Below are 27,845 nucleotides of genomic sequence, written 5' to 3'. Positions count from 1 at the left end.
TTTATGATAAACACACTTACATGTCCATGATCAAAGCTATATTGGACATAAGCTTTGAAAATGACCGAGGAAAAATAGCCATCACACTCCCCCACCTAGGAAAAATCGTGTGCAGGATCGCCACGAAAATAGTCCCAGAGCTGAAATGGGAACAATTTCACCAAATTTTGACGCAGGCTGTCACACTCTCACTCAAGAAAGTCGTCGTCTTATCCCAGTTAGATGCCCTGACATATACTGGGAACCTAGACGACACCCTTATACAGGGGTTTTATCTGCCCCTGTGTGGAGTACAACTCTAATGTGTGGAGAGGCTCCCCACATTCAGCTCTTCTCAATAGGGTGGAATCAAAGGCTTTTCGTCTCGCTGACTCTCCTCCTCTTACTGACTTTCTCCATCCTCTGTCTCTTCGTCGCACTGTTGCATTTTTATCTCTTTTCTATCACTACTTTAATGGCCACTGCTCCTCTGAACGGTCTTCATGCATTCCTCCACGTCTACGACAGGCGCGTAGAACCCATCTAGCAGCAAACTCTCATCCCTTTTCTGTCCAACTCTCTAATGCAAGAGTTAACTGTTGCTCCCAGTCCTTCATTTATGCAACAGGTCAGCTCTGGAACTGTTTCTCTCTGTCTGTATTTCCTGCTTCCTATGACCTCCAGTATTTCAAATGCAGTGTGTCCGGACATCTCAAAATGATCGGATCTTGAATTTGGCTCTCTCTTGTATTTTGTTTTTCTTGGCCTTTGGTTCCTTCTTCCTTGCATAAAAAAAAAAAATGCGACAACTCATTGCCACCGCCTACCTGGAGGCGGACATAAATACCCAGGACCAGCATGTGTTCAGCGCCCTTCTAAGGATTCTCCCCAGTGTTGTGAGAGAACATTTCACTATCTATGACCCAGCTGGGGACGTCAACAAAGATATCCAGCTGGTGAGGTGCCTACTCGCCACCTGCACCACCCCTCAACAAATCGAGGAGGTAAGCTGAGTCCCCACCCTCAAGCCTCCCCCCACTAAGCCACGGATGCCTCCCAGAAGCACACTGCCCCCGGAACCTCCTACCCTCCCAAGGGCTGTCCTCACTAAGAAACACCACAGCTCCAGAGATACCACCAACCTCATCTCCATTAACCCTTTGGAGTTTTCGGCATGCAGCCACCGCTGCCCCATACATGACATCCGGGGGCAGTTGAAAGCTGCTAGACGTAAAGCAATTAAGAAGGGGCGCCACAAAGTATCGGCCATCGTCGATGACCGAACCGACGACACAACACCCCCAGTGATGACCCAGACACCAAAGAGACAGAATTAGGGGGTGAGGGAGAAGACGCCTCACCCCAGCTGGATTTTTAGGACCGTCTCCGCACCTCCCCATGGTGGCAGGGGCCACCTCACACAAATATAGCCCCCCAGTCTACGATAAGGTAAGGCTGAATGGGGTGAAGGCTTGACTGCTCGTTGACACGGGAGCAGCCAGATCGTGTCTATACCACCACTTTTACTCCCGCCACTCCACAGCCTTTGGCCCTCTACTCCCCACCTCAGCCCACCTCGTAGACACGGGGGATGGCCCCCTGCCTATTCGTGGGGAGACGCGGGCCCTCCGTGTCGATATGCACCAACAAGCAACCTCACGACACTGATTCATCATATTCCACTCTACCTGCCGTGCCTACAATGGCTACCTTGGGCTGGATCTACTACAGAAGCTTCATGCTAACACTGATTGCCACCGGCGGCAGCTGCAGTTTGACAAGCCACCAGATCCAGCCCCTCCAAACGTCATCACCCCCCCACCCCCCAGTGAAATCCCACCCCTCCTCGCTTCTGCATTGGCCCACAGCTTCCCCCACTCCCATCACCTCCACCACCAATATCCCCCCCACCACGAGGCATGGCTCCCCTTGCATTGACCTGTGGGGAACTATGTAGTGTTTTCCCCGACCCCTCTGATGGGTGCCACCACCTAGTGCCTCCCTTCTCCCACTTTCCTCCCCCCCCCACGTCGCATCAGTCCGTGTGGCCAACCTCTCCACCTCTTCCCTCACGCTCTCTAAGAGACTGATGGTAGGAGAAATGGAGGAGGCTGAGCCCTAAGCCTCCCCCCCTCTGAGCCACCCATCCTTACCCCCCCTGCCCGACCACCTCTCACCCCAACAATCAGATGGCCTCAAACACCTCCTCCTGGACTTTCAAGACATCTTCTTGTCGGGACCCACGGACATAGGTCACACCACCTTCCTGTCCCATGAGATCCACATGACAGGGCCACCCATCTGCCAACCTTCGCGGAGGAAAAATCCAACCCAATGGGCTGAGGAAGACTGGCAGGTCCAGGACATGTTAGATGCTAGTGTAATATCACCCTCTACCAGCCTATGGTCCTTCAGCATCATCCTATTAAAGAACAAAGATGGGACACTCAGCTTTTGCGTAGATTACCGTCACCTCAACAATGTGACAATCAGATGCCACCTCCCTGCCCAAGATCAATGACTCCCTTAACTCCCTGTACGGGGCATCCCGGTTCTCCACCCTCGATCTCCAATCAAGATACTGGCAAGTCCCCGTCCACCCTGAAGACCGAGGAAAAACGGCATTCTCCACCAGCAACAGCACTACGAGTTCAATGTGCATCTTTTTGGCCTCTGCAACGCCCCTGCCATGTTCTCCTGAATAATGGTGTCCGTGCTAAGCGGCCTCACTTGGGAGATATGCCTTGCCTACCTACTTCGGGCTCATGGCCTTTGGTTCCTTCTTCCTTGCATAAAAAAAAAAAGAAAATGATGATGTCATTATTTTCAGCTAAACCTAGGCCGACCATCTCCATTGCCTATGACAAGTTTTCTCCAGGATAAGACAAGCCGGGCTTAAACTCTGCCCCTCCAAATGTGTCCTGGCACAACACTCAGTCTCGTTTCTGAGCCACATCATATCTAGGGAAGGCATAGCCCCCGACCCAGAGAAACTAAAGGCCATAGCCGAACTCCCCCTGCCCTGGAACGTGCACAAGGTCTGTACCTTCATAGGCCTCGCCTCGTACTACCTGCACTTTGTGAAAGGGTTCGCAACCATCGCCAAGCCACTACACGACGTTATGAAAAAGGGCAAACCCTTTACATGGACCAAAGACTACCTCCAGGCCCTCCATGCCCTCAAGGACAAATTGATCACGGCCCCTATAGTGGCGTTTCCCGATTATACTCTCTTCTTCTACTTATACACAGACGTGTCACTAGTTACAGTTGGCGCCTTCCTGGCCCAAGTACAAGACGGCCGGGAACATATCACCTGCACCAGATGCACCCTGAATCAGGTTGAGTGAAACTATGCCAGTACCAAGCGGGAATGCTTGGGCATCACATGGGTGCTCGAGTGTTTCCGAGCCTACCTAGTGGGGACCCACATCACCATCATCACAGATCATCAATCCTTCCAATGGCTGTGCCAGTCAGACACCAAAAATGCACAAATGATCTGCTGAAGACTCTCCAAGAATTCAATTTTGACATACCTACCGGCCCGGCAAACTCCACAGTAATGCAGATGGTCTCTCCCACCTCCCCATCAATGCTGTCCAGACTGGCCTACCCTCGTGCAATGCTGTTAAGCCTGAGACCGCCCTGATTGGATGCCCACCCAGCTTTTCTCAAAGGTACAGTGCCATGGTTACCACCTATACACCCATTCTGGCCGCATTGCCCTAGACCCCAACACCACCCTTGACACCCTCACACACCTCCATGGTGATAACGGGATCCACCTTGTTGCCAAAAACTCCTCCAGATTTTTGATGACGTCTTTTGGACACTGAACCCCTCCAAACTCGCGCTGCAAGTCATGCAATCCTGCCAAGCATGTGCCCTTGGAAAAGACACCACTAGGACACTGGGCCCATCTGGACACATCCTAGCCAGCAAGCCTTGGTCACTTCTATCCATGGATGTTGTCGGCCCTCACCCACCTAAATCGGGTTACAAATACATAATCACATTCGTCGACAGATATTACAAGTTCTTGATCACATGTCCATGGAAGGAACATTATGCCCAAGCCGTCACAGATGCCTGACTCGCCATGTGTTCCCATATTTCAGCTTCCCCCAGGCCCTCCACTCTAACAATGCCCCGGAATACACAGGAAAAATCTGGGCCGAACTATCCACCCTCTTCGAGTACAATATTTCACACTCCTCACCATACTGGCCCCAAGGAAATGGTATATGTGAATGGAGCCACCGCACCCTACTCAACCAAGTGCGGACAAGGCTCCAAGACATGCAGAGCAATGACTGGCCTGCCCATGTCAAAATAGTGCAGAGGGTTTGAACACCTGCCCCACGAATGGGTATACTGCGAGGCCCCTCTGCTCCTGCCCCTCCGACACCACTTGTAAGCACCCGCCAACCCCACCTCCTCCGACCCCTTTCACCACCTCAAGCGCAAACTTCATCACCTACAATCTACCAAGGACCTAACCCCAGACACCACAACTACCAACCCCTACAAGCCAGGCGAACTCATTCTAGTCGCCACCCTCGAAACACCACATAAATTAGCCCTTCACTAAACAGGACCCTGTGAAATTGTGACCATCCCCAACCCATACCAGGTCACGGTTCAATACCACAACACCACCCGCACCTACAGGAATCGCCATGTGTGACGCTTCCAGGCCCCTCCCACACCACCTACACCCCCTGCGTATGCCTCCCCTCACCTCCCCGCCCCTACCACCTCCACCACCCCTACCCCAGAGACCTCCCCCCCTCTCTCACACCTCGCTCACCTGCATCCTTCCACCCTACCGCCACCTTTAAGCCCAGCACCGCACAGCCACCCAACTTCCCTGCCCCCACACTCTTCCTCCATGCCCAGCTCCCCCTCACCCATTCCTCTTGCTGCCACCCCCACCCATGCCCATGACTAGCCACCCACAAACAGCGCCTACCCCAACATCAACCACCCCTGCAGCCAGAGCCAACACTAGAACCCCCAGCATCCTGCCACCATGCCCACCCACATCTCTGCCTCCGTGCACCATCACACCACCCATGCGTCTAACCACTTCCTCCCCATCACCGCCTACATCTGTACTCACCACCACCACGTACCAGCTCCGGTCGTTTGTCACGCCCCCCCAGCTAGATACACCCACACCCCCTCCCCACCATCAACCCCTTCCCCTAACACAACTCCCCACACCCTCAAACTCCACCATGCCCCATGGGACATCCCAATTGCCCATCCCACTAAGCCTCTTAACCAGGGGCGACCATTTAAAAGCAAGTCGGCCTCTCCTATCTCGAGTCTACAACTAGACACTGTCCATCACACCTTTCCACCTCTGCCACCCGAGATGATAAAACAGGTTTTCTGTGCCCTGAGCATTGGCTGCAAGTGTCGCATCAGTGGCACTGTACAGTTTCTCCATCTCCTGCGGTGCGTGCCTCTACCATCCACCCTCACTGTGGTCTACTCCCTGCATCAGCAGCCCAACCAACAATGCTTCACTGGACGACCCTCCTACACCACCTCACACCCTCGCACCACACCCCCACCGTCAAATTTTACCAACTCCAGTCACGGGGACGTGACTTCCACCCCCGCGAACAGTGGTGAAATACCTGCTCAGCAGACCGAGCCGGACACCACCACCCCATGAGGAGGGTACAGGGAGGTGACCCCCACCCCACAAGGGATGATAGGGAGGCTATCTCACCTGCCGAGCCTTCTCAGCAAGAGCAACATATATCCCCCGTGACCCAATGCCCCTCTTCCCCGCAGCCAGACCACCTGGCAGTGCACAGGTTGAGTGCACTACAATCCGGTGGAGGAAGCACTCGCCAGAATTGGGGTGGGACTTACAACCCTCAAGTCCCAAGTAAGCCCTCGGATGCTGTATACCCCAGATCAGCCTTCACAAGAGGAGAGGATTCCATTGGAGCCTCTAGCCTTGCTTTACCCCAGGGGAGCAGCAGCACTGTAGAGTGTGCCGGACCTATTGTGGGTGGAGTGACTGCCGGTTCTCCATCCTCTGCCACCCACCTTCGGGAGCCAGCATGTCAGCATGTCCTATAGACGACCTTTGCTGGTTCTCCCCAGGAGGGAGATGGACCTGGAGGTAGTCTCTGCCGGAGCTACCTAAGTGGGACAGACTGCCGGTCGTCTCCCGAGCTGCCCCAGCCCCGACGACAGGAGGCCAGAGACCATCGGACCTATGGCTTTCTTATTTTAATGCAAGGAAGAGGGAACCAAAGGCTGACCTCGCATGAACACTCCTTCCAAGAAAATACAAGAACAATACAAAGAAGAGCCAAATTCAAGATCTACTCAATCCGAGATGCCTGGACACACTGCATTTCAAAGACTGCAGATCATAGGAAGTAGGAAATATAGACAGAGGGAGACAGTTCCAGAGTTAACTTGTTGCATAAATGAAAGACTGGGAGTAACGGTTAACTCTTGGATTAGGGACTTGGACAGAAAAGAGATGAGAGTTTGTTGCTAGATGGGTGCTACGCGCCTGTCATAGAGGTGGAGGGATGGAAGCAGACATGCAAGTAGACAGTTCAGAGCAGCATGACCATTGAAGTAGCGATAGAAAAGAGATAAAGAGGCAACTGTGAGGCAAAAAGACTGAGGTTGAAGGGAGCCAGTAAGAGAAGGAGAGTTGATGAGACGGATAGCCTTTGACTCCACCCTACTGAGAAGAGCTGTATGTGGGAAGCCTCCCCAGACATGAGAGTTGTACTCTAAACAGGGGTGAATAAAACCCATGTATAAAGTCAACAACTGTGCAGGGGTAAAGAAGGCATGGAGTCAGCTTAGCACACCTAATCTCTTGGAAGCAGATTTTACAAGAGATGCAATATGATCTCTACAAGATAGGTCCCGTGTGAATGTAACCCCAAGCATGTTCAAGGATGATGCAGGATTGAGCTGAATATTATTCAACGTTAGTGGGTACTCCTGTGGAAGATTTTGGCGAGTTGATAGGTGTAAAAACTGAGTCTTTGATGCATTAAAAACAACAAGATCATTTTTACCCCAGTCAGAGATAAGAGCTAAGTCAGACATTAGGTGTGCCATAGCCTCATCCCTTGTTTGTTAAAGTAACTGCTGAGATGGACGTTGGATAAGCCGAATGGAAAGATGAAGGATGGAATCATCAGCGTACGAGTGGATAGGATTAGATGTAAATCTTAGATGATCAATGATGAATAAAAGAAAGAGAGTTGGTGATACGAATGAGCCCTGAGGAACACCACTGTTGATAGATCTAGGAGAAGAACGATGGCCGTCTACAACAGCAGCTATAAAACGACCAGAAAGGAAGCTAGAGATGAAGGCACAGATAGAAGGATAGAAACTGTAAGAGAGCAGTTTGGAAATTAAAGATTTATGCAAGACCCGATCGAAAGCCTTTGAGATGTCAAGTGCAATGGCAAAGCTTTCGCCAAAGTTCCAGGAGGAGGATGACCAGGAGTCTGAAAGGTAGGTAGGTGAGAAGATCGCCAGTGGAGCGTCCCTGATAGAGTCCAAACTGACAATCAGAAAGAAGGTTGTGATAGGAAAGATGCTTTAAAATTTTTCTGTTAAGAATAGACTCGAAAATTTTTGAGACACAGGATGTTAAAGCAATTGGACGATAGTTAAAGGTTTGGGAATGGTTATCCTTCCTTGGGACTGGCTGAATGAGAGCAAACTTCCAGCAAGAAGGTAAGGTACAAGTTGATAGACAAAGGTGAAAGAGTTTACCTAGGCAGGGTGAAAGAACAGAAGCACAGGTCTTCAGGACTCCATCAGTCCCATATGCCTTTTAGTACTGAGGCCAGTGATGGCAGGAAATACATCAGCTGAAGAAATTTTAATGTCAGTCATGAGGAAGTCAGAGGGGGGAAATGAAGGAGGAGCAGCACCGGAACCATCTAAAGTGAAATTGGAGGAGAAAGTCTGAGCAAACAGATCTGCTTTTTCAGCAGAAGAATAGCTACAGAGTCATCAGAATAGAAAAGAGGATGGAAGGATGATGAGGTAAAGTTGTTAGAAAGGTTTTTGACAAGGTGCCAGGAGCGGGAAGAATTCAAGTTGGAGAGTTGAGAGCTCTTAGTATGGATGAAATTATTTTTAGCAGAGGGAAGAACAGACCTAGCATGATTTTTGGCAGAAACATAAAAAAGATGTGATTCAGGGGTGGGTTGGCTCCGGTACCTTTTATAGGCCCTCTCCTTGTTTCAGATAGCATTAGAACAAGCGTGAGTAAATCAAGGCTTTCTTGCATTAGTCAAAGGATATGAGAAAGGAATGTATGCTTCCATGCCTGAGAGAATAGCCTCTGTAATGCACAAGGCACACTCAGATGGCTCCTGGCCATGGAAGCAATAATCATTCCAGGGATAATCAAAAAAGTACTGCCTGAGGGCCTTCCAATCTGCAGCTCCAAAGTACCACAGACGACATCTCTTTGGAGGGTCCACAGGCCATACCGGAGTGATAGGACAGGTTAAAGTAACAAGGTTATGATCGAAGGAGCCCAACGGAGAAAAAAGATTAACAGTGTAAAGAGAAGGATTAGTTGTAAGGATGAGGTCAAGTATGTTGGAGCTCTCTCCAAGGTGGTCAGGGATACGGGTAGGGTGCTGTACAAGCTGCTCTAGGTCGTTTAGGATGGAAAAGATGAAGGCTTGTTCACCAGGTGGATCAGTGAAAGGAGAGTAGAGCCAAATGTGGTGGTGAACATTGAAATCTCCTAGAATGGAGATTTCAGAGAAAGGAGAAATGGATAGAATGTGTTCCATTGTAGAAGTAAGACAGTCAAAGAATTTTTAATAGTCAGTAGAATTAGGAGATAAGTAAATAACACAGATATAATTAGTCATAGAATGACAGGAGAGCCGAAACCAGAGAGTAGAGAATTCAGAAGAATTAATTTCAGGAACACGAGAACAAGATAGGTCGTTGCGTACATATACGCAACATCCATCTTTCGCTTTGAAATGAGTATATAGAAAGTAGGAGGATACAGAAAAGGGTTTGCTGTCAGTTGCCTCAGACAGCTAAGTCTCAGTAAGGAAAAGAAGGTGAGGTTTAGAGGAGGAGAGGTGGTGTTCGACAGAGAGAAAGTTGGAGGAAAGGCCACGAATGTTGCAGAAATGAGGAAGAGGGGAGTCAGACAGTGGATCCAGCAGCTCAAAGAGTCGTCACTGGGAGAGAGGCGGATGATGGGGGGATTGATGGTCCCCTCCCCTGGGGACTCCAAGGCCTGATTTGTTGCAGTCATGGTTCTTTTTGAATTTTGAAAAGGAAGTGTAATGTGTACTGTGCATGTAGTTTGGTGTTGACAGTTAGAGAAACATGTATTGGAAAGCATGCTGGCCTACTCTTTGTGCTAGTGAAACACTGAGAAAGTTCAGTAAAGGGGGATCGTCAGAAACTAGTACTAAGGGCTGATGAAACGGGAGCTCCAGCTCTCCCTGTCATCAGCTTTCCATCCACCTCGGGAGTACTGCCCAGCTCTACTGGTGCTACTGCTCTGGCCAGGGGTACCCACCGGGCCTCCCGGGACAGGTGCCTTAGCCCCAGCAGCAGAGGGACAGAGTCCACCAGACCTGTGGCAAACGCCAGGAGTGCCCGCCCGGCCTCTCCCTCTCACCTTCCTCAGGCTTAGCACCCGAGGGAGTGTCCTCTGGATCTCCTCTCGCCTCCATCCCTAACAGGAACCTAGGCAGTGCCCACTGGGTCTGCCTGGCCAAAGGAGAGTCTGCTGAGTCTCCATCTCATGCCCTGGTCCGGAGTTCTGGTAGGGACCGTGAGGTCCGCTATGTAGGAGAGAAGGACTCCGGTCGCTCCCCCTCCCTGACCCTCGAGGTTGCTACAGACGGTGATGCCCCTCGCTTAGTGTCTGCCCCTCCTTTGGTGGAGCGAGACTCCCCTCTCCCCCGAAGAGTGAGAACTGCTCCCCCACAGGCATTCCATCCGAGACCAGCAAGGGCGAGACCATGCCGTGGCCAGGCGTCCTGTCACTGTGACTATACCATTGCCCACAGCAGGAGTTGACAAACTCCTCCAGAGTGAGCGGCTGCAGATCACGCCTGATGGCCTCTTCCCCCAGGCGAGACTGCAGCCCCCTACTGCCCACAACCACCGACGGACCCCTCCTGACAAAGGCAGCTGCAGTCCACCCCTGACTGCCACCCCTCCTGGGTGAGACCACGGCCCCTGAAGGGCACTGCCTCACCCACAGCTGATCCATGGTCCGAGACTACCCCGGTCCACCCCCAGGACTCCTACTAAGAAAGAAGGGCCAGCGCTGAGCTGCGTGCATCTTGGCCCTATTCAGCCAATGTCCAGAGGGCCCCTCCTCACCTAGGGCTCCTACAAAGAGGAGGCTGCCCACCACTCCGCCCACCAGCTCCCGTAGGACCTGCGGTGAACCTGACGGTGACCGACCCCTGGAGCAAACACCTGATGGCCCGCCCCCTACGCCTGGCTGCCACCTGCGACTTCCTGTCTAGTGTGTCCCGCACCATGCCCTGGTGCCCATCTCAGCCTGTGTCCATGAGTAAAAGACTAAGGATATAGTTCCATCCCTTGGTGGTGTTATTGTTTAAAAGCAGACCCTCCCCACTGCCCCCAGTGTTGTCCCCCCTACCCCCTTACTTGACTCAGTGGATTTGCAACCCCAGGAAGAAACTCATGTTGAAAACCAATGCGGGCATGAGACAGGAGGCCCTGATCATTTCCCCCTAGTGTGACTCCCCCCTCTCTTTGCAATACACGACGAACTACCTTTACGTACAAGTATTGTGTCCCTGTCCCTGTGTTGTCATACTTCACCCCCGTTGGACTTATTCTCTATATACCGAGTGTATGTAACATGGGTTTACTCTCTGACTGACGTATATGAGAATTCTATGTTATCATAGCATCTTGTGTCTCTGTCACGTGAGTAGATTATAAATGGTATATTCCCTCATCCTATGTCAAGCGTGTAAAACATAAGTCAGCCCAGACTCCCTCTATGTCACGCGGATGAGTCACAGGTAGCATGAGGTTCCGTCTATGTCACGCGAATGGTTGTGAAAAGGGAATGTGCTTCCATCTCTGTTACACGCTGTGTATATTGAGGTAAATTGTATTAGCAGTGTTATACTATACAGCAGCAGGAGATACCTGAACTATTCTATGAGTTATACATGCACTGTAAAGTGAGACTACTCTTTGTAAGTGGATATATGTACTTCTCGTGTTGGTCGATACTCTGAATGAACTAGGCGGAGATATTCAGTGTAAGGCATATTGTTCCATGTTAGCTGATATTCTGTATTTATTAGGTTTGGTCATGGACTGTAGTGTATGATAGAATGTAATCCCACTTAGTGTTAATATATGTGTGCCCTTGTTCAGGCAGTGTTTGGACTTCCCCCTCCTTGTCTGTGTAGGCTGACCCGGTCGTGAACAAAGAACCCAAGGCCCGCACCGTAGCTGGTTCCGAGAAGTCCGAGCCCAGACTACACTGCGTATCAATTATTATGTATGTGTCATATAATATACGTATATATTATATGCAGTTCATATTCAAATATAAACTATGAAATATGTACTAAGCCTCAGAATGTTTTAGTCCCCCCATGAAATTAAATTAGGTTAGGTTTTCTTTCTTGTTCACTCAAAATCTCAAACTACTAAAACTACCAAAGCAAATTTACCCAAATATGTGGGTGGTCCTCAGAATCGCCGCCACTATCCCAGTGGCAGTTGCTGCTGCTGAGAGGAGCTTCTCCAGATTGAAATAAATAAAAACCTACCAAAAATACTGCTGGCCTCACTGAAGCTAAATATAAAAGAAAAATATAGAAGAACAGCTTCCAAGTTTATGAATTAAGGTATTGTACGGTTAGCCACATATCCTGGGCCGAGGTTGGTGTGTAGCAGGGGTCTTATTTTGCTATTATGAGCTAATCAGATAGAAAACACTTATGATTATGAAACCATCTTTGCATATAATACCTACTACATCACCCTTGTGCCTCAATCACATCCTGAAATCTATTTTGCATTGACGAGATATGATTATTCACAGCAACCCGGTCCCAGGTTCATATGTACATAACTACATATTCTTAAAACGTAACACGTCTGGACTTTCTCGCTGCAGAGGCATCTATGGTTTCATCTAAAGAATCCTGCTTAGATTCCTCATGATTTATTCTTACTATTGCTAGTCCAGTCAGAAGGTCTTGAACCATTGTAGACATGCGCAAAACCTTCCACAACCCTTCTCTTTCTACTTTGCCGTATGCTTTTCCGAGATAGATGAATGCCATAAACACCTAATAGTCCTTCTCACAATCCTTCTTCACTATCTGTGAAGGTATTTAATCCACACATCCTCTGCCACTCCGAAAGCGACCCTGTTCATCACTCACCAGGACTTCTGATATCTCTCTTACTTTCTTTCTCTATAATAATGCTTCCATATACCTTCTTTACAAAACTCATTAAACTTCTCATCTCGCTCTCATCTCATCAGCCGTTTGAGTGTCCACTGCAGGACCGGCCTATCCCAACCGAAGCGGGGACGATACAACCAATGTATCTCTACCACGTGGCTTAGGCTGTCTGGTAGAGATTGTATGTAGGGTGAGAAGTGCTTGTCAGTGTAATTGTTGTGTTGGAGTGGCTTTGGATGTGTGTGTAGTCTGTGAACCAAGTGTAATCGGCCCACGCAAGCCGACTGGGTGCAAGCATACTTTATAGTATGCGACACTGGTTCAACCACAGCACCACTGATGTCCGCCAATGCAATACGTGACCAGAAGAATGCTCCCAAAGTTTAATACCCTGGCGGGGCGCAAACCCTCGTTCTTCAGTGTACGTAAAAGGACACTTTACCACTGTATCACAGAGGCTCCTCATTAAACTTATGTCACGATAATTCTTGCATTCACTTCCTCACCTTTATTTTTGTACAGCGGTACAATCACAGCCTTTTTCCACTCAGCTGGCACAGTTTCACTCATTCATGCCCTCTTACATATCTTCAACAAGTATTTCATTCCACTCTCTCCACTACTCTTAATCATCTCTGCATGCACCTCATCAACCCCAGCTGCTTTCCTGTTTTTCAGCTTCCCGCATCCCGCCCCCCCCCCCATCCTTATCATAGCTGGGCTATACTAGGCTCCAGATGGAAGAAAAGAGTGACGCAGTTACCTTCGTCTATGACTGTTCAACAAATCTGAAAATTAAAGATTAATTTTGGAACATCACAAATTAACCGTTAGATGAGTAAAAGTCCGTTGTTGCGTATTTTCCTAAAACACCCACACACCCACACCCACACCCACACCCACACACACACACATATATATATATAGATAGATAGATAGATTGATAGATTGACAGATAGATATAGACAGATAGATAGATAGATAGATAGATCAGTTCTGGCGCCAATCCTATTTCTGGTTCATATTAATGATCTCTTATCTGTCACCCACAATCCCATTCACTCATATGCAGATGACTCAACACTACATAGTTCATTCACACTCAGACACCCATTTACAAAGTCTAATATCTCTACCTCTCAACTCAGTACAGCCATCTCCATAAATCAAGATCTATCTACAATCAGTGAATAGGGACAAAACAACCTTGTCTCTTTTAATGCTAGTAAAACTATATATATACAGTTTACTAATAGACAGATATTGCCAGATTCGTACATTACCTTCAGTGCTACTAATATTCCCATCTCCAAAAGTATTGAAATTCTTGGCGTCTCACATAACAATGCCCTCAGCTGGACCTCTCACGTCAGATCACTTGCTAAAACCGCCTCAAAGAAACTTGGATTATTGTACAGAGTCCGTAACTTCTTCGCCGATGAGCAGTTAGCTATATTTTATAAGAGTCATGTGCGTTCTCAGCTTGAATATTGCTCACCCTTGTGGAATGGTTGTGGAGAGATTGCATTGAGACAACTAGACAAAATTCAGAACAAAGCTGTTAGAATCATTAACAACCCTGCCATTACATATAAACTACCTCCCCTGCAAGTAAGAAGGAATGTTGCCTCCCTTGCATTATTTTACAGATATTTTTTTGGCAAATGCTCAGACGAAGTTGCGTCCATGGTGCCACCTCTCCATGCCTTCCCTCATGCTACACGGGCATCTGGTAGCGCTCATGACTGGAATGTCACTCAGCCATATTGCAGAACTTCTGCCTATCAGAATTCTTTCATTCCCCGAACTGCATCACTCTGGAATTCGCTTCCCCAGAGTTGTTTCTCTCCAAATTTCAACCTACAGCTGTTCAAGTCTAACTGTTACAGATATTTTATGAACGGAGGACGCCAGTAATCTGGTGTATGGATTGTTTTTTTTTTTTAACTCATTTGTTTTTCCCTCCTCCGTTCTGTTATAATATATATATATATATATATATATATATATATATATATATATATATATATATATATATATATATATATATATATATATATTCGAGAGACACACATTACACGCAAGATCGAGTGAGAGAATGACGTGACGTCATGCGCGGAGTGGTACGATTTTTAAACAGAAATTATCAGATCTTGAATCTCACTCGATCTTGATTTCACGCATGTGTACAAATTTATTGTACGCTACTGACTGGGAATCGAACCCCAGACCTCTAGATAGAAGTCAGGCACTGATTGCACTACAGCACGACGTGATAAAAGCTGAGACAAATGAATTTTTTGACCAAGCAGGAGAGGATATATTTCAATCACAACATATTAGGATTCTTTCTCAGCCTCACGGAACTCGGCAAGTGACAGAGTTTTAATATACCCCAGACACTACACGAGCATCTTTATGAGTTGGAGACTTCTATCTAGAGGGCTGGGGTTCGATTTCCGGTCAGGAGCATAAAAAACTTTATATATATATATATATATATATATATATATATATATATATATATATATATATATATATATGTATATATATAAAGGATCTAAGTACGTGAAGGGTATGGTGAAGAAAGGTAAAAATAAACAGTGTGGTAGAAAAAGAAACATTGTTATTGATCTGTACAACAAGCATAATCAGTTTATTACATGTGGAATTTTTTGGTCGAGTCGCAGAGGGCTCTGTGGTGCTGCACAACATGGAAGATCAGCTGCTGTTGGTCTTCATTCTTTATTAGACCATTGTTGTAGGACATTACCAGTTTGACTGCCCACTCAATAGCATCACTGACCACTCTGAGGTGGGCCATATCAGGAATGGGGCAGAGGTCATTGATGCTTGTCGGAGTATCCAGCTTCAAACACTGGAAGAGGTTTTTCGACTTCTTGATGACAAACTTAGAGATTCTAAGATCTGATGCCTTATCAATCGTCTTTATGTTCAAACGGTGCAGACCCTTCTTCCTCGGCAGTGCTGTGGTCATATTTTTCAGCATTTCCTGTTCTTCCTGAGCAGAGACTTTGTCAGAATACATGGCTAATGAAGCCAGGTTCTCACTGAGGTACCAGAGGTGGCTTTTGACTCTGTCCAGTGCCTTCTTTGCTACTTCGGGATCCACCTCTTTGAATTCTTCAATCTTCTTCAGGCGATTGAGGTCATTGATTGGAGCATCGACTGCATTTGGGGCTTCAAATCAGTGCATCACATTGATGGTGACAAGGAAGACACAGATACGTTTGATGGCCTCCTTTTGATGCCATGTGAAGGGGAAGGAGGCTGCATCCTCCAATTGATTTCTGAAAAAGATCTTGAGGCAGTAAAGGCCTTTGGGCATCCAACGAGCTCTGTGATAGGCGCCTGGACAGAGAAAGGTTATCCGTGCTGGCTTCTTGCCGAGGAAAGCCAAAGACAGTTGGAGGAGGTCAAGGTAGTCTATACCGGGTTGCACACGATCCATGTAGCTGAGTATGAAGTGTTCAATGTCCTCGACTCTGTTGGCAATCCACGACTGAGATTTTTCATCTAGGTCATTGTAGGGATCGAAGGAATCTGCGTCAATTTTGTTCCAGAACTCTTTTAAACGACCAAAGAGAGGAATTTCAGGACCAGAAGAGAAAAAGAGGTCAAAGATCCTTGCGACTATGAGTTACCACACTTAGTGCCTGCATGCCAAGAACAACAGCGGGACTTGGAGACCTCTTTTAGTGACAAAGCAAGGTCCGCTGTGAACCCCTGTGTTAGACGCTGTATTATCAAAACAGAGCCGTGCAATCTAGGGCTTCACTTCCGGCCATTCATCTAGAGTCCTTAGCACTGCCGCTCCCATTGCTTCGTCCGTTCCAACAGGGATCTTAGGGATCGCCAGGATCTTCTCCGCACCTTTCCCTGTAACAACAATCGCAGGCGATCACTGCGGCCGCTACCATCGATGTTCGGCCAGAGCTTTCCATCAAAATGGAGAATCAAGGGTGTTTGTGACTGGAATTATTTTTTGGTCTTTTTTGCGACCTCAGTCCTTGATTCCTTCCGAACAGAGTGGAGAGATCCGACAGACGACGTGAGTTCCCCCACGTCAAGCCCTGCTGTGATCAAGGCGGAAGTTACCACTTGCAATGCAACTCACGTTGAAATGAGGCATGGGTTTGAGAAAGCCAAAGAAAAATTGCAAAGTATGGTGTAGTTCCCACCAGTTGTGGAACTGAATAAGCACTTTGCTCTTCAAGTTCCTGAAGGTTCGATTTTTCTGAACACCCTAATCTCTCTCTCTCTCTCTCTCTCTCTCTCTCTGTATATATATATATATATATATATATATATATATATATATATATATATATATATATATATATATATATATATTCACTGATGTACTGAAGGATATGGATGGCAAGACCAAGTATTGATGAAGAAATGTGAGTTAAACTGAAATGCTTTTGTTTCATTCTCCTCCTATAAATTATACATTCCATGTTTGGTGCAGTGAACTGGCTGACAGTGTTGATCATGCTGACTCGACAGTATTATTTTGTGAGTGTTTAAAACCCTGGAACACTGTTTCAATATGCCCTCAGGAGTGCTCAGATTAAGTGAATAGTCTCTCTCTCTCATAATTCCCCCAGGGCTGTGGCTCAGGCTGCTTACTCAGTAGCTGAATCAGAATATAACACTAGCATCTCAGGGAGGCCAGCCAGTCTCACAAGTGGTGCAGCACGCTCATTTCTGCTTTCTTTGGTGTCAGCGTGTCCACACCTCCACTTGTAGGACAGGATGGTACAGTTATTTATTGCCTGGGGAGAAGGTTGGCATTTTCTCTGATGTATTTGATGTCGAGCAGGGCAGTACTCCCAAGGTGAAGGGAAAGCTGATGACAGGGAGAGCTGGAGCTCCCGTTTCATTAGCCCTTGGGACTAGTTCCTGACCATCCCCCTTTGCTGAACCTAATGAGTGTTTCAGTAACACCGAGAGTAGGTCAGCAAGCTCTCCAATACAATTTTCTCTAACTGTCAACACCAAACTTCATGCACAGTACACAATACACTTCCTTTTCAAAATTTAAAAAAAAAGAAAAATGGCGTTTTTAAATCAGGCCTCTGAATCTCCAGGGGCTGGAATCATAAATTCCCCCACCATCTCCCCCTCTCCTGGTGACGACTCAGAGACATGCCTGGAACCACTGTCTGACTCACTTCTTGATTTCTGCAACATTCGCAGCCTTTCCTCTTTCTCTCTGTTGAACACCACTTCTCCTCCTCTAAACCTCATCTTCTCTTCCTGACAGAGGCTCAGCTGTCTGAGGCAACTGACAACAAACCCTTTTCTGTTTCCTCCTGCTTTCTCTATACTCATTTCAAAGCCAAAGGTGGCTGTTGTGTATATGTACGCAACAATTTATCTTGCTCTCGTGGTCCTGAACTTGATTCTTCTGAATTCTCTACACTCTGGTTTCGGCTTTCTTGTCATTCTCTGACTAAATATATGTGTTGTTTACTTATCTCCTAATCCTAATGACTATGAAGAATTCTTCAACTATCTTACTTCTATGATGGAACACATTCTGTCCATTTCTCCTTTCTCTGAAATCTCCATTCTAGGAGATTTCAATGTTTGTCATAGAGACTTTGTAGTTACTTGTAGAGAAGTATATTTTAGACTTGTGGTCGAGCGGCTTTTATATCTTGTAGTAGTTTCCCCACCAGATGTCATGTAGTGACGGGAGAGGTAAAGAATAGTATGGGACTATTTTTATTTGTCTTGGAAATATTAAACAGGTCTCTCCCATGGGAAGAGTATAAGTCCCGGGTAGCTACCTCCCTGTCTCGCTATCTCTCTCTCTTTCTATTCTAAGGCTAATCTCCGTCTCGACCTCTCTCTAGGGTCGCTTGTCTCCTTCTACTCTCTCTTTCCTAAAATCTGGTGTAGCAGGGGTGTGTCACGTGTGTTCCTCGTGGATCTTTGTTCACGAGAGGACTGCTGACAGCTAACTGCATCATCTCCTTACTGGCCGCTGTCGTCAGCTTTCCTCAGTGTTAAGAGGGTGTAAGCATGTTTAGCACTGCTTGATTCTCGCAGACACAACACCTTCTCATCATTTGACTTCCTGCTTCTATCTGTCTCTCTATCTATCTATTTATCTATCTATCTATTATGTAGTCCTACATGTTCACCACCACCTTTGGCTCTCCTCTCTTTTCACTGATCCACCTGGTGAACAAGCCTACATCTTTTCTGTCCTTAATGACCTAGAGCAGCTTGTACAGCATCTACCCGGATCCCTGACCGCTTTGGAGAGAGCTCCAATATACTTGACCTCTTTCTTACAACTAATCCTTCTGCTTACACTGTTAATTTTTTCTCTCTGTTGGACTCCTCCTATCACAACCTTATTACCTTGACCTGTCCTATCACTCCGGTATTGCCAAAGAAACGTCAACTGTGGCACTTTGGAGATGCGGAATGGAAGGCCCTCAGGCAGTACTTCTTTGATTTTCCCTGGAATGATTATTGCTTCCATGGCCGGGAGCCATCTGAGTGTGCATTGCACATTATGGAGGTTATTCTCTCAGGCATGGAAGTATGCATTCCCTTCTCATATCCTTTGACTGGTGCAAGAAAGCCTTGGTTTAATCACACTTGTTCTAATGCTGTATGCAACGAGGAGAGGGCTTATAAAAGGTACCAGAGCCAACCCTGAATCACATCTTGTTTATGTTTCTGCCAGGAATTGTGCTAAGTCTGTTCTTCACATTGCTTAAAATAATTTCATCCGTACTAAATGCTCTCAACTTTCCAACTCAAATTCTTTCCGCTCCTTCTGGCATCTTGCCAAAAACCTTTCTGACAACTTTACTTCATCATCCTTCCCTCCTATTTTCTACTCTGATGGCTCTGTAGCTATTTCTTCTACTGATAAAGCAGATCTCCTCGCTCAGACTTTCTCCTCCAATTCCACCTCAGACGATTCCAGTGCTGTTCCTCCATCACTTCCCCCTTCTGACTTCCTCATGCCTGACATTAAAATTTCTTCAGCTGATGTATTTTCTGCCATCACTGGCCTTAATACTAACAAGGCATATGGGCCTGATGGAGTCCCTCCTGTTGTCCTCAAGATCTGTGCTTCTGTGCTTACACCCTGCCTAGGTAAATTCTTTCGCCTTTGTCTGTCAACTTGTATACCTTTCCTTCTTGCTGAAAATTTGCTCTCATTCAGTCAGTCCTAAAGACGGGTGGCCACTCCTAACCATCTAAGTATCGTCCAATTGGTTTAACATCCTGTATGTCAAAAGTTTTTGAGTCAGTTTAAAAAAAAAAAATTTGAAGAATCTTTCCTATCACAACCTTCTTTCTGATCGTCAGAGGGCACGGTGGCTCAGAGGTAGAGCTTCGATCTCATGATCGAGGGATCATGAATTCGAGCCTCGCCTGGGGCTGCCGTTCCGGGAGCGATAGCGCGCTCCTGTAACCTAGCGGGGCTATATGGCCATAGTTGCCTAGCTCTGGGATTAAATCCCTTTTCTGATCGTCAGTATGGGTTCCGTCCGGGACGTTCCACTGGCGATCTTCTCACCTACCTTTCAGACTCCTGGTCATCCTCCTTTCGGGACTTTGGCGAAAGCTTTGCCATTACACTTGACATCTCAAAGGCTTTCGATCGAGTTTGAGATAAAGCTTTAACTTCCAAACTGCCTTCTTATGGTTTCTATCCTTCTATCTGTGTCTTCATCTCGAGCTTCCTTTCTGGTCGTTCTATAGCCGCTGTTGTAGACGGCCATCGTTCTTCTCCTAGATCTATCAACAGTTGTGTTCCTCAGGGCTCTGTCCTATCACTAACTCTCTTCCTTCTATTCATCAATGACCTTTTAAGCTGTTCATCTAACCCTATCCACTCATACGCTGATGATTCCACCCTTCACCTTTCCATTCGGTTCCCACAACGTCCATCTCAGCAGTTACTTCTACAGACAAGGGATGAGGCTATGGCACACCTAAGGTCTGACTTGGCTCGTATCTCTGACTGGGGTAAAAATAATCTTGTTTTGAATGCATCAAAAACTCAGTTTTTACGCTTATCAATCAGACAGACTCCTCCACAGGAGTACCCACTAATCTTTAATAATATCTAGCTCAATCCTGCATCATCCATGAACATGCTTGGGGTTTCTTTCACTCGGGACTTATCTTGGAAAGAACATATTGCATCTCTTGTAAAATCTGCTTCCATGAGATTAGGTGTGGTAAGCTGACTCCGTACCTTCTTTACCCCTGCACACCTGTTGACTTTATACACGAATTTTATTCGCCCCTGTGTAGAGTACAACTCTGATGTGTGGGAAGGCTCCCCACATACAGCTCTTCTCAATAGAGTGGAGTCAAAGGCTTTTCGTCTCATCAACTCTCGTCCTCTTACTGGCTCCCTTCAACCTCTGTCTCTTTGCCACACTGTTGCATCTTTATCTCTTTTCTGTCATTACTTCAATGGTCACTGCTCCTCTGAACCGTCTGCTTGAGCAACAAGTTCTCATCCCTTTTCTGTCCAACTCTCTAATGCAAGAGTTAACCGTTACTCCCAGTCCTTCATTTATGCAGCAGGTCAACTCTGGAACTGTTTCCATCTGTCTGTATTTCCTACTTCCTATGATCTCCAGTCTTTCAAACGCAGTGTGTCCAGGCATCTCGAAATGAACGGATCCTGAATTTGGCTCTCTTTTGTGTTGTTTTTGTTTTTTTCTTGGAAGGAACGATTTGCAGGCTTCTGACCTTTGGTTCCTTCTTTCTTAAATTAAAAACAAAATTATCTAATGAAACCCTTTTTCTGACCCGTTTGCAGATATGAGGTAAAACTTTCTAATTTTGCATTTAGGTCCGTTCTGGTGATGTCCATTTAACTTGTTAACTGGAATCAAAGGTCATTATTAAGTTCCTCACAGCACAAAGTTTTTTTTTCCTTGATGAAACACGAAACACTTCCTGTATTTGGTATTTGCATGTGAGAATTTTCTATTATGCAGGACTTTGGTGTCATTATTTACAGAACTTCTTGCAATATCTCCTAGTAAAGAACATATGCATTATTCCCCTGTGTCTGGCAGGTGGGCGGCAGCACGTGGCTGTGGCCATGGACGTGAGAGAGAGGATCAGTGTGGAGGACGCCATGAAGTCAGCCCAGGACCAGTGTGGCGCCCCGCCCTCGCTGCTAGTCAACTGTGCCGGCGTGGCCATCACAGCTCCCATCTTGGAGATTGATAACGACTCCTGGCAGAAAAATATTGATGTCAACCTGACGGTCAGTTCCTAGTTGTGACGATCATTTCAGTGTTGAATAGTACATGACATAAAAAGTAACAGAAAATGCTCAAACTATTGTGACATTAATACTTATACTTAGGCAAGAATGACTCTAAAATTATCATCTTTTACTCCGCAGGGAACTTTCTTGGTAACACAGACTTTCGCAACATCACTGCTGGAAAATGGGAAGGATCCCAAGGGTGCAGTAGTGAATATTGCAAGTATTGCGGGGAAAACTGGCAATGCCAATAGGGGTGGCTATCCTGCCAGTAAAGGAGGAGTTATTTCACTCACCAAGACGTGTGCTGCGGAATTGGCGAGGTAGCTAAACCATACAGGCATGCAGACAATGGATTGATCATGGCTTCCATGTACAGTATTTGTTTTAATACTGGTAATTACTTTCCTCATATATAAAGAACGATTTTTTATGTAATATGATTCATCCATACTGAAGTATAAGTTACTGGATCTCCATACCATTTCAGCAAAGCCATACGTGTAAACTGTGTGCTTCCTGGACTGATTGACACACCAATGACCGCAGGTCGAAGTAAGGAGTCACGTGAGAACTACAAGCGGCTTACACCATTGGGTAGAAGTGGCCACCCTGAAGGTTAGTGGAGGCAATGAATAGGTCGATGTTGTGAGGTGACTGGTGGCTGGATTTGTGAGGTGATAATATTTAATATGCCGGGTGTAGACGTCCGACACCAGGAAGAATGGCTGGGAGGGTGAGGTGTCATTTTTGCCCCAGGCTTTACCAGGTTATATGTTCAGATTCTGTCATCCATAGCTCTGCTGTTACATAGACTAAATAAAATCACATTACATAAATGGACACAATAATGGTTGAAGAACAGAAGTGCGTTTTCAGATATTCGTTCTAACCAAAACAATATGATATAAAACTGATTCCTGTGCACATTTTTATTCTTTTATACGAATACTGAATCAGATTAAGAAAGGCAGGAACTTCATGTAAAGGAATCACTTGAATGCAACAGTTTCGTTAGTTTTTAGGTAAAATATAAACGATATGGTACTTCTTCTTGTTTTTTTTCTGCCAGGATGAAAGCCTGATCACATCGTCAGCTGTGAGGAAACCAGTACAGTAATTGTTTCCTGTGTATGACCAGTATATCCTCTGTAAACTTTGTGCATTTTATAGTAATAAAAACACTGACTGCCATGCATGATAACACTGTCATAAACACAGTACCTGTAAACCAGAAGCTAATATTATGAAAATATTAACAATGACAGTTTTCACTTTATATGTTTTGCTATAAGTTTTTACATTTATTACAATCAGAGTGGCCTCTCATCTGTCGCTGCTGTGCAATCTATTTATTAGACCAGTGATGTCCTGTGCCTGCCCGGCATGGGCCTCCATCCTATCTAACACCCACTACAGTACCTTGCAGACCATACAGACCAACGCCCCACACATCATTACTGGCTGCACCAAAACCACTCTCACAGCTCACTTACTCTTTGAAACTAAAGTCCTCGCAATTGGAGAAAGAATATCTTGATAGGAAAGGAATACGGTTCTATGTGGCAGCCTATCCCAACACACATTCCCCTGTCATTATGCAACAGGGCCACACAGCACAACTAGGCATGTAAAACAATCACGCACAAACATTACCAGACCCTCCTCAGCATCATCCCACCTCCAAACCTTCCAACATTAACAATGAAGAAACAACAGCAAACTCACTTCCTGCGCAGGTCAATACAACATCTAAGTCAGAACACTGTATTACAATCCCCTCCTCTCAAAACTCACCATAAACAGAGATATTCTTAAATAGAGCTGATCGAGTACAACAAGCTAGATTTAGATCAGGACATCACCCAATCCACTTCAGTGTAGATTCAGGCTAGGTGGAACTAAAGCCTACAAATGCCGCACATTTACAATGGATTCACACGATGTAACACACATAATGGAGCCCTGCACAGCACATACCACACTATGACGCAGACACAGCATCAACGGGGTAGGGAATCTGTGGAATGAACCCAATGGGGCAGTTGCTTACCTGTGGTTGACGGGTCTGCATGGTCAGGCAGATTGAGGTTAGCAACAACAACAACAAAGTATGAAATCTTATGTGCTAGGTTGTATTGCAGAAGATTATGTAATGAGATGCAGTATAATGTAAGCAAAATGGGGTAACAGGTAAACCAGTAAGGTTTGTGTCCTGGTAAGGCTTACTCCTGAATTACTGAGAAGACTGTGGCCAGAGGGTAGGTTACCAGATCACATGGTATAACCTTCCTCATTCCGTGGCGACAGAGGTAACAGGAATGAGCACTCAGGGACTGCAACACCGCCTTACAAATGATCTATGGGAGGGATATTTGACTTGGCCCTGTGGTGTGAAACTTCGACTGATTGATCTTAAAACTGAATTACTTCATTCTTGCCTGACTCTACCCTTTCACTAAGTTTGGTCAAAATGGATCAAAATTGTCTGAGTTGTTCTTACATTATTCTCAAAATCAAATCTCGTCTTCTTTGGTTTACTCCTGAATTCTTCCACTAACTTTGGTTCAAACTGTAATGTAAACTGTCTGAGTCATAGGTTGGAACATTTTACCTTGCCTTCTGGCCTTGACTGTTGACTTGATGTTCTTACAATCAAACACTTCCGTCTTTTCTTTCCTTCAAGCCTTCCATCATATTTGTCCTTAACTGAATTAAAACCGTTTTCGCTGACCATTCCATCTGACTTTGATCTTTGGTCTTCCTGTGTGTCCTTTGCCTTTGACTGATTGTTCTCAACATGGAGTTCCTTCATCCTTGCTTTTCCCTGGACCCTTGTAGAAAGACTGGTGTAAACTAGACAAAAACTGCTTAGGTAGATCATACTATGTGACCTTGACCTTTATTCTATTACCATAAAAAAAAAAAAAATCAACCTATTGGCCGATCGCCACTTGTTCCACCAAAGATGGTCCAAATCAGAGGAAATTTTTAATAGTTCTTTTCTTCTCACACAAACACACACGGGAAGATCCTTGAGAATCCTCTGTAACTTTGACTGATTGTAAAATTAAACTCATCTCTCCAATTTCGCCTTACCCTCAACCCTTCCACCAAATTTGTTCTAAATCCGATAAAATCTATTGAGATTAACCTTGAAAGGTGACCCTGACCTCTGACCGATTGATTTCTAAAGGAACTGGTCTACTGCTTAACTGATCCTAAACATTGCCACAGAGTTGTTTAAAATTAGATTGAAACTGAGTTACATTATTTTGTTTACACAGACAAACATAGTTGCACACACACATGCACACATGTGCTACGAAAAGCATTAAATCTACTGAAGTATCGTCCTTGCAGGTGTAATAATATCTAATGCCATGATCTTATAAAATGTATGTTTAATCATCCAGTCCATCTCTGCATCACAGGGGTTCGGGGCTAGAGTACTCACTCCCAACATGTAAGGCATGGGTGACCAGCGTCGCTCGTCTTTCAGTGCCATCATGTCAGCAATGATCCCTAACCACCCTGCAGATGGAAATCTTTTGAGCTCCATCCTATTAAAGCGTCTTAACCCACTAGACCACTATGCGTCCATTTCACTGTATGGTTACCACCCAATATGTTAAATAGTCTCCTGGGCGTTATACACAAAACACGTACTTACGGTGCTCAAAATGCAATATCTGAATTCTGGTGCCATTGCTTACTGTGATGTTAAAACAACAGATCCCAAGCAAAATTTCTCATAACAGATATTTCTTTCCGACACGTCACCCTGTCCATAACTTTTATAATTGTAAATCTCTTTGGCAGCAGCTGACACCATGCCTTCGTTCAGTCAATTGCGGGTACTGTCAGAAGCAACTCTGAGGGATCAGCAGTCACTTATAAGATGAAAACAACGCCAACATTAGTCATTGGGTGGGGCTGCTGTAGTTTAGTTAAGACATATTTACCTGCAGGGACCTCCTCACCTACCTTTCAGACTCCTGACGATCCTCCTTTCAGGACTTTGGCGAAAACTTTGCCATTACACTTGACATCTCAAAGGCTTCGATCAAGTCTAGTATAAATCACTAATTTCCAAACTGTCCTCTTACAGTTTCTATCTTTCTCTCTGTGCCCTCACCTATAGCCTCCTTTCTAGTCGTTCTATAGCTGCTGTTGTAGACGGCCATAGTTCTTTTCCTAGATCTATCAACAGTGGTGTTCCTCAGGGCTCTGTCCTATCACCGACTCTCTTCCTTTTATTCATCAATGACCTTCTAAGCTGTACATCTAACCCTATCCACTCGTACACCCTTCACCCTTCCATTCGCTTCCCGCAACGTCCATCTCAGCAGTTACTTCAACAAACAAGGGATGAGGCCATGGCAAACCTAATGTCTGACTTGCCTCGTATCTCTGCCTAGGGTAAAAATAATCTTGTTGTTTTTAGTGCACCAAAAACTTAGTTTTCACACCTATCAACCCAACATAATCTTCCATAGGAGTACCCACTAATGTTTAATAATATCCAGCTCAACCCTGCGTCATCCTTGAACATGCTTGGGGTTTTATTCACTCAGGACGTATCTTCGAAAGATCATACTGCATCTCTTGTAAAATCTGCCTCCAAGAAATTAGGTGTGCTAGGCCGACTCCATACCTTCTTTACCCCTGCACAGTTGTTGACTTTTTACCCCCTGTGTGGAGTACAACTCTCATGTATGGGGATATTCCCCACATACAGCTCTTCTCAATAGGGTGGAGTCAAAGGCTTTTCGTCTCATCAACTCTCCTTCTCTTACTGGCTCCCTTCAACCTCTTGTCTCTTCGCTGCACTGTTGCTTCTTTATCTCTTTTCTATCGCTACTTCAATGGTCACTGCTCCTCTGAACTGTCTGCATGCATCCCTCCACCTCCACGACGGACGCGTAGCACCAGTCTAGCAACAAACTCTCATCCCTTGTCTGTCCAACTCTCTAATGCAAGGGTTAACCTTTATTCTCAGTCCTTCATTTATGCAACAGGTCAACTCAGGAACTGTCTCCCTCTGTCTGTATTTACTACTTCCTATGATCTCCAATGTTTCAAATGCAGTGTGTCCTGGCATCTCGAAATGACCGGATCTTGAATTTGGCTCTCTTTTGTATTTTTTTTTCTTGGAAGGAACAGTTTGCAGGCCCCTGGCCTTTGGTTCCTTCTTTCTTGCATAAAAAAAAAATAGACGTTTCCCTCCTCGGATCTTTCATAGTGAAATACATGAGTCATTTTGCTGCCAAAAAAGTCGCGCCAAACAATTATTGCATCACAGGACTATTGTTGAGTTCTTAATCACACTGTTAAAAGTACCAGAACGACAGCTGCACTAGCAATTGTATGTGTATTGGCCGTTCTTTCTCGCCCTTTGTGCTGGGCATTATATTGTTTCAGTACCACACAGAAGGGAAGATCGCCTTCACGTACAGACTAATAGTATGAAAAGAGGTATTCGTAAGTAACTTCCTGAGGATGTAGTGGATCTCTGTATCTCATATCATGCCTTCTGCGCAGTAGACTATAAAGCTATTCTGTCACTAGCTCAATCTTCTGCATTCAGATATGTACAGAGTTTGGGGTATTTATTTTTTTTTACTTCTGACTCCACTTAAGCTATTGATAATTTGGTGATGTATTCATTTCATCATGCTATGACACTTTTCTGCTGTAACACTTAACAATTTCACCCCAAATATCTTTTGAGTGTTGTTCCACACATCTTTATTGTAACTACTTTATATAGTTAAAATGGAGTATTTAACAAAGATAAATAGCCAAACATTCTGGAATGACACAAACGTAGAACCTAACCATCTGGAATGACACAAATGAAGCAACTGTGCATGAAATATTTCTAGCTATCTTATGTCCCACAAATACAACAATCCTCCTAAGACAGAATGGAGAAGCAGCACTGATACACTGACAGGCATCACCAATTTATTTCACGGCCATAGCGCACTGAGATAAGTGTGTTGTGGGACACCAGGCTTCAACCCTCTCACTCTTTTGGATTTTTGCACATGCTAGTTCATAATCATACCGCTGTACAAGAACTG

General features: G+C 45.7%; 1 protein-coding gene across 1 annotated transcript in view; it reads left to right on the top strand.

Moving 5' to 3' along the window:
- LOC145394466 ((3R)-3-hydroxyacyl-CoA dehydrogenase-like) overlaps window positions 1-25,661 on the top strand; it is a 51,923-nt gene extending 26,262 nt beyond the window's left edge. Inside the window, exons 3-6 of the mRNA XM_080268322.1 lie at window positions 21,560-21,753; window positions 21,895-22,079; window positions 22,247-22,374; window positions 25,579-25,661. Coding sequence (XP_080124448.1) covers window positions 21,560-21,753; window positions 21,895-22,079; window positions 22,247-22,374; window positions 25,579-25,661 — 590 coding nt within the window. The remainder of the gene's footprint in view (window positions 1-21,559; window positions 21,754-21,894; window positions 22,080-22,246; window positions 22,375-25,578) is intronic.
- The last annotated feature ends 2,184 nt before the right edge of the window (window positions 25,662-27,845 follow it).

This window comes from Coenobita brevimanus, chromosome 27 (genome assembly GCF_032717465.1).
Source record: "Coenobita brevimanus isolate Jiangsu-jjx chromosome 27, ASM3271746v2, whole genome shotgun sequence".
Classification (NCBI taxonomy): Eukaryota; Metazoa; Arthropoda; class Malacostraca; order Decapoda; family Coenobitidae; genus Coenobita; species Coenobita brevimanus.
The sequence above is the reverse complement of the archived record's forward strand: the minus strand, read 5'-3'. Positions and strand labels throughout refer to the sequence as shown.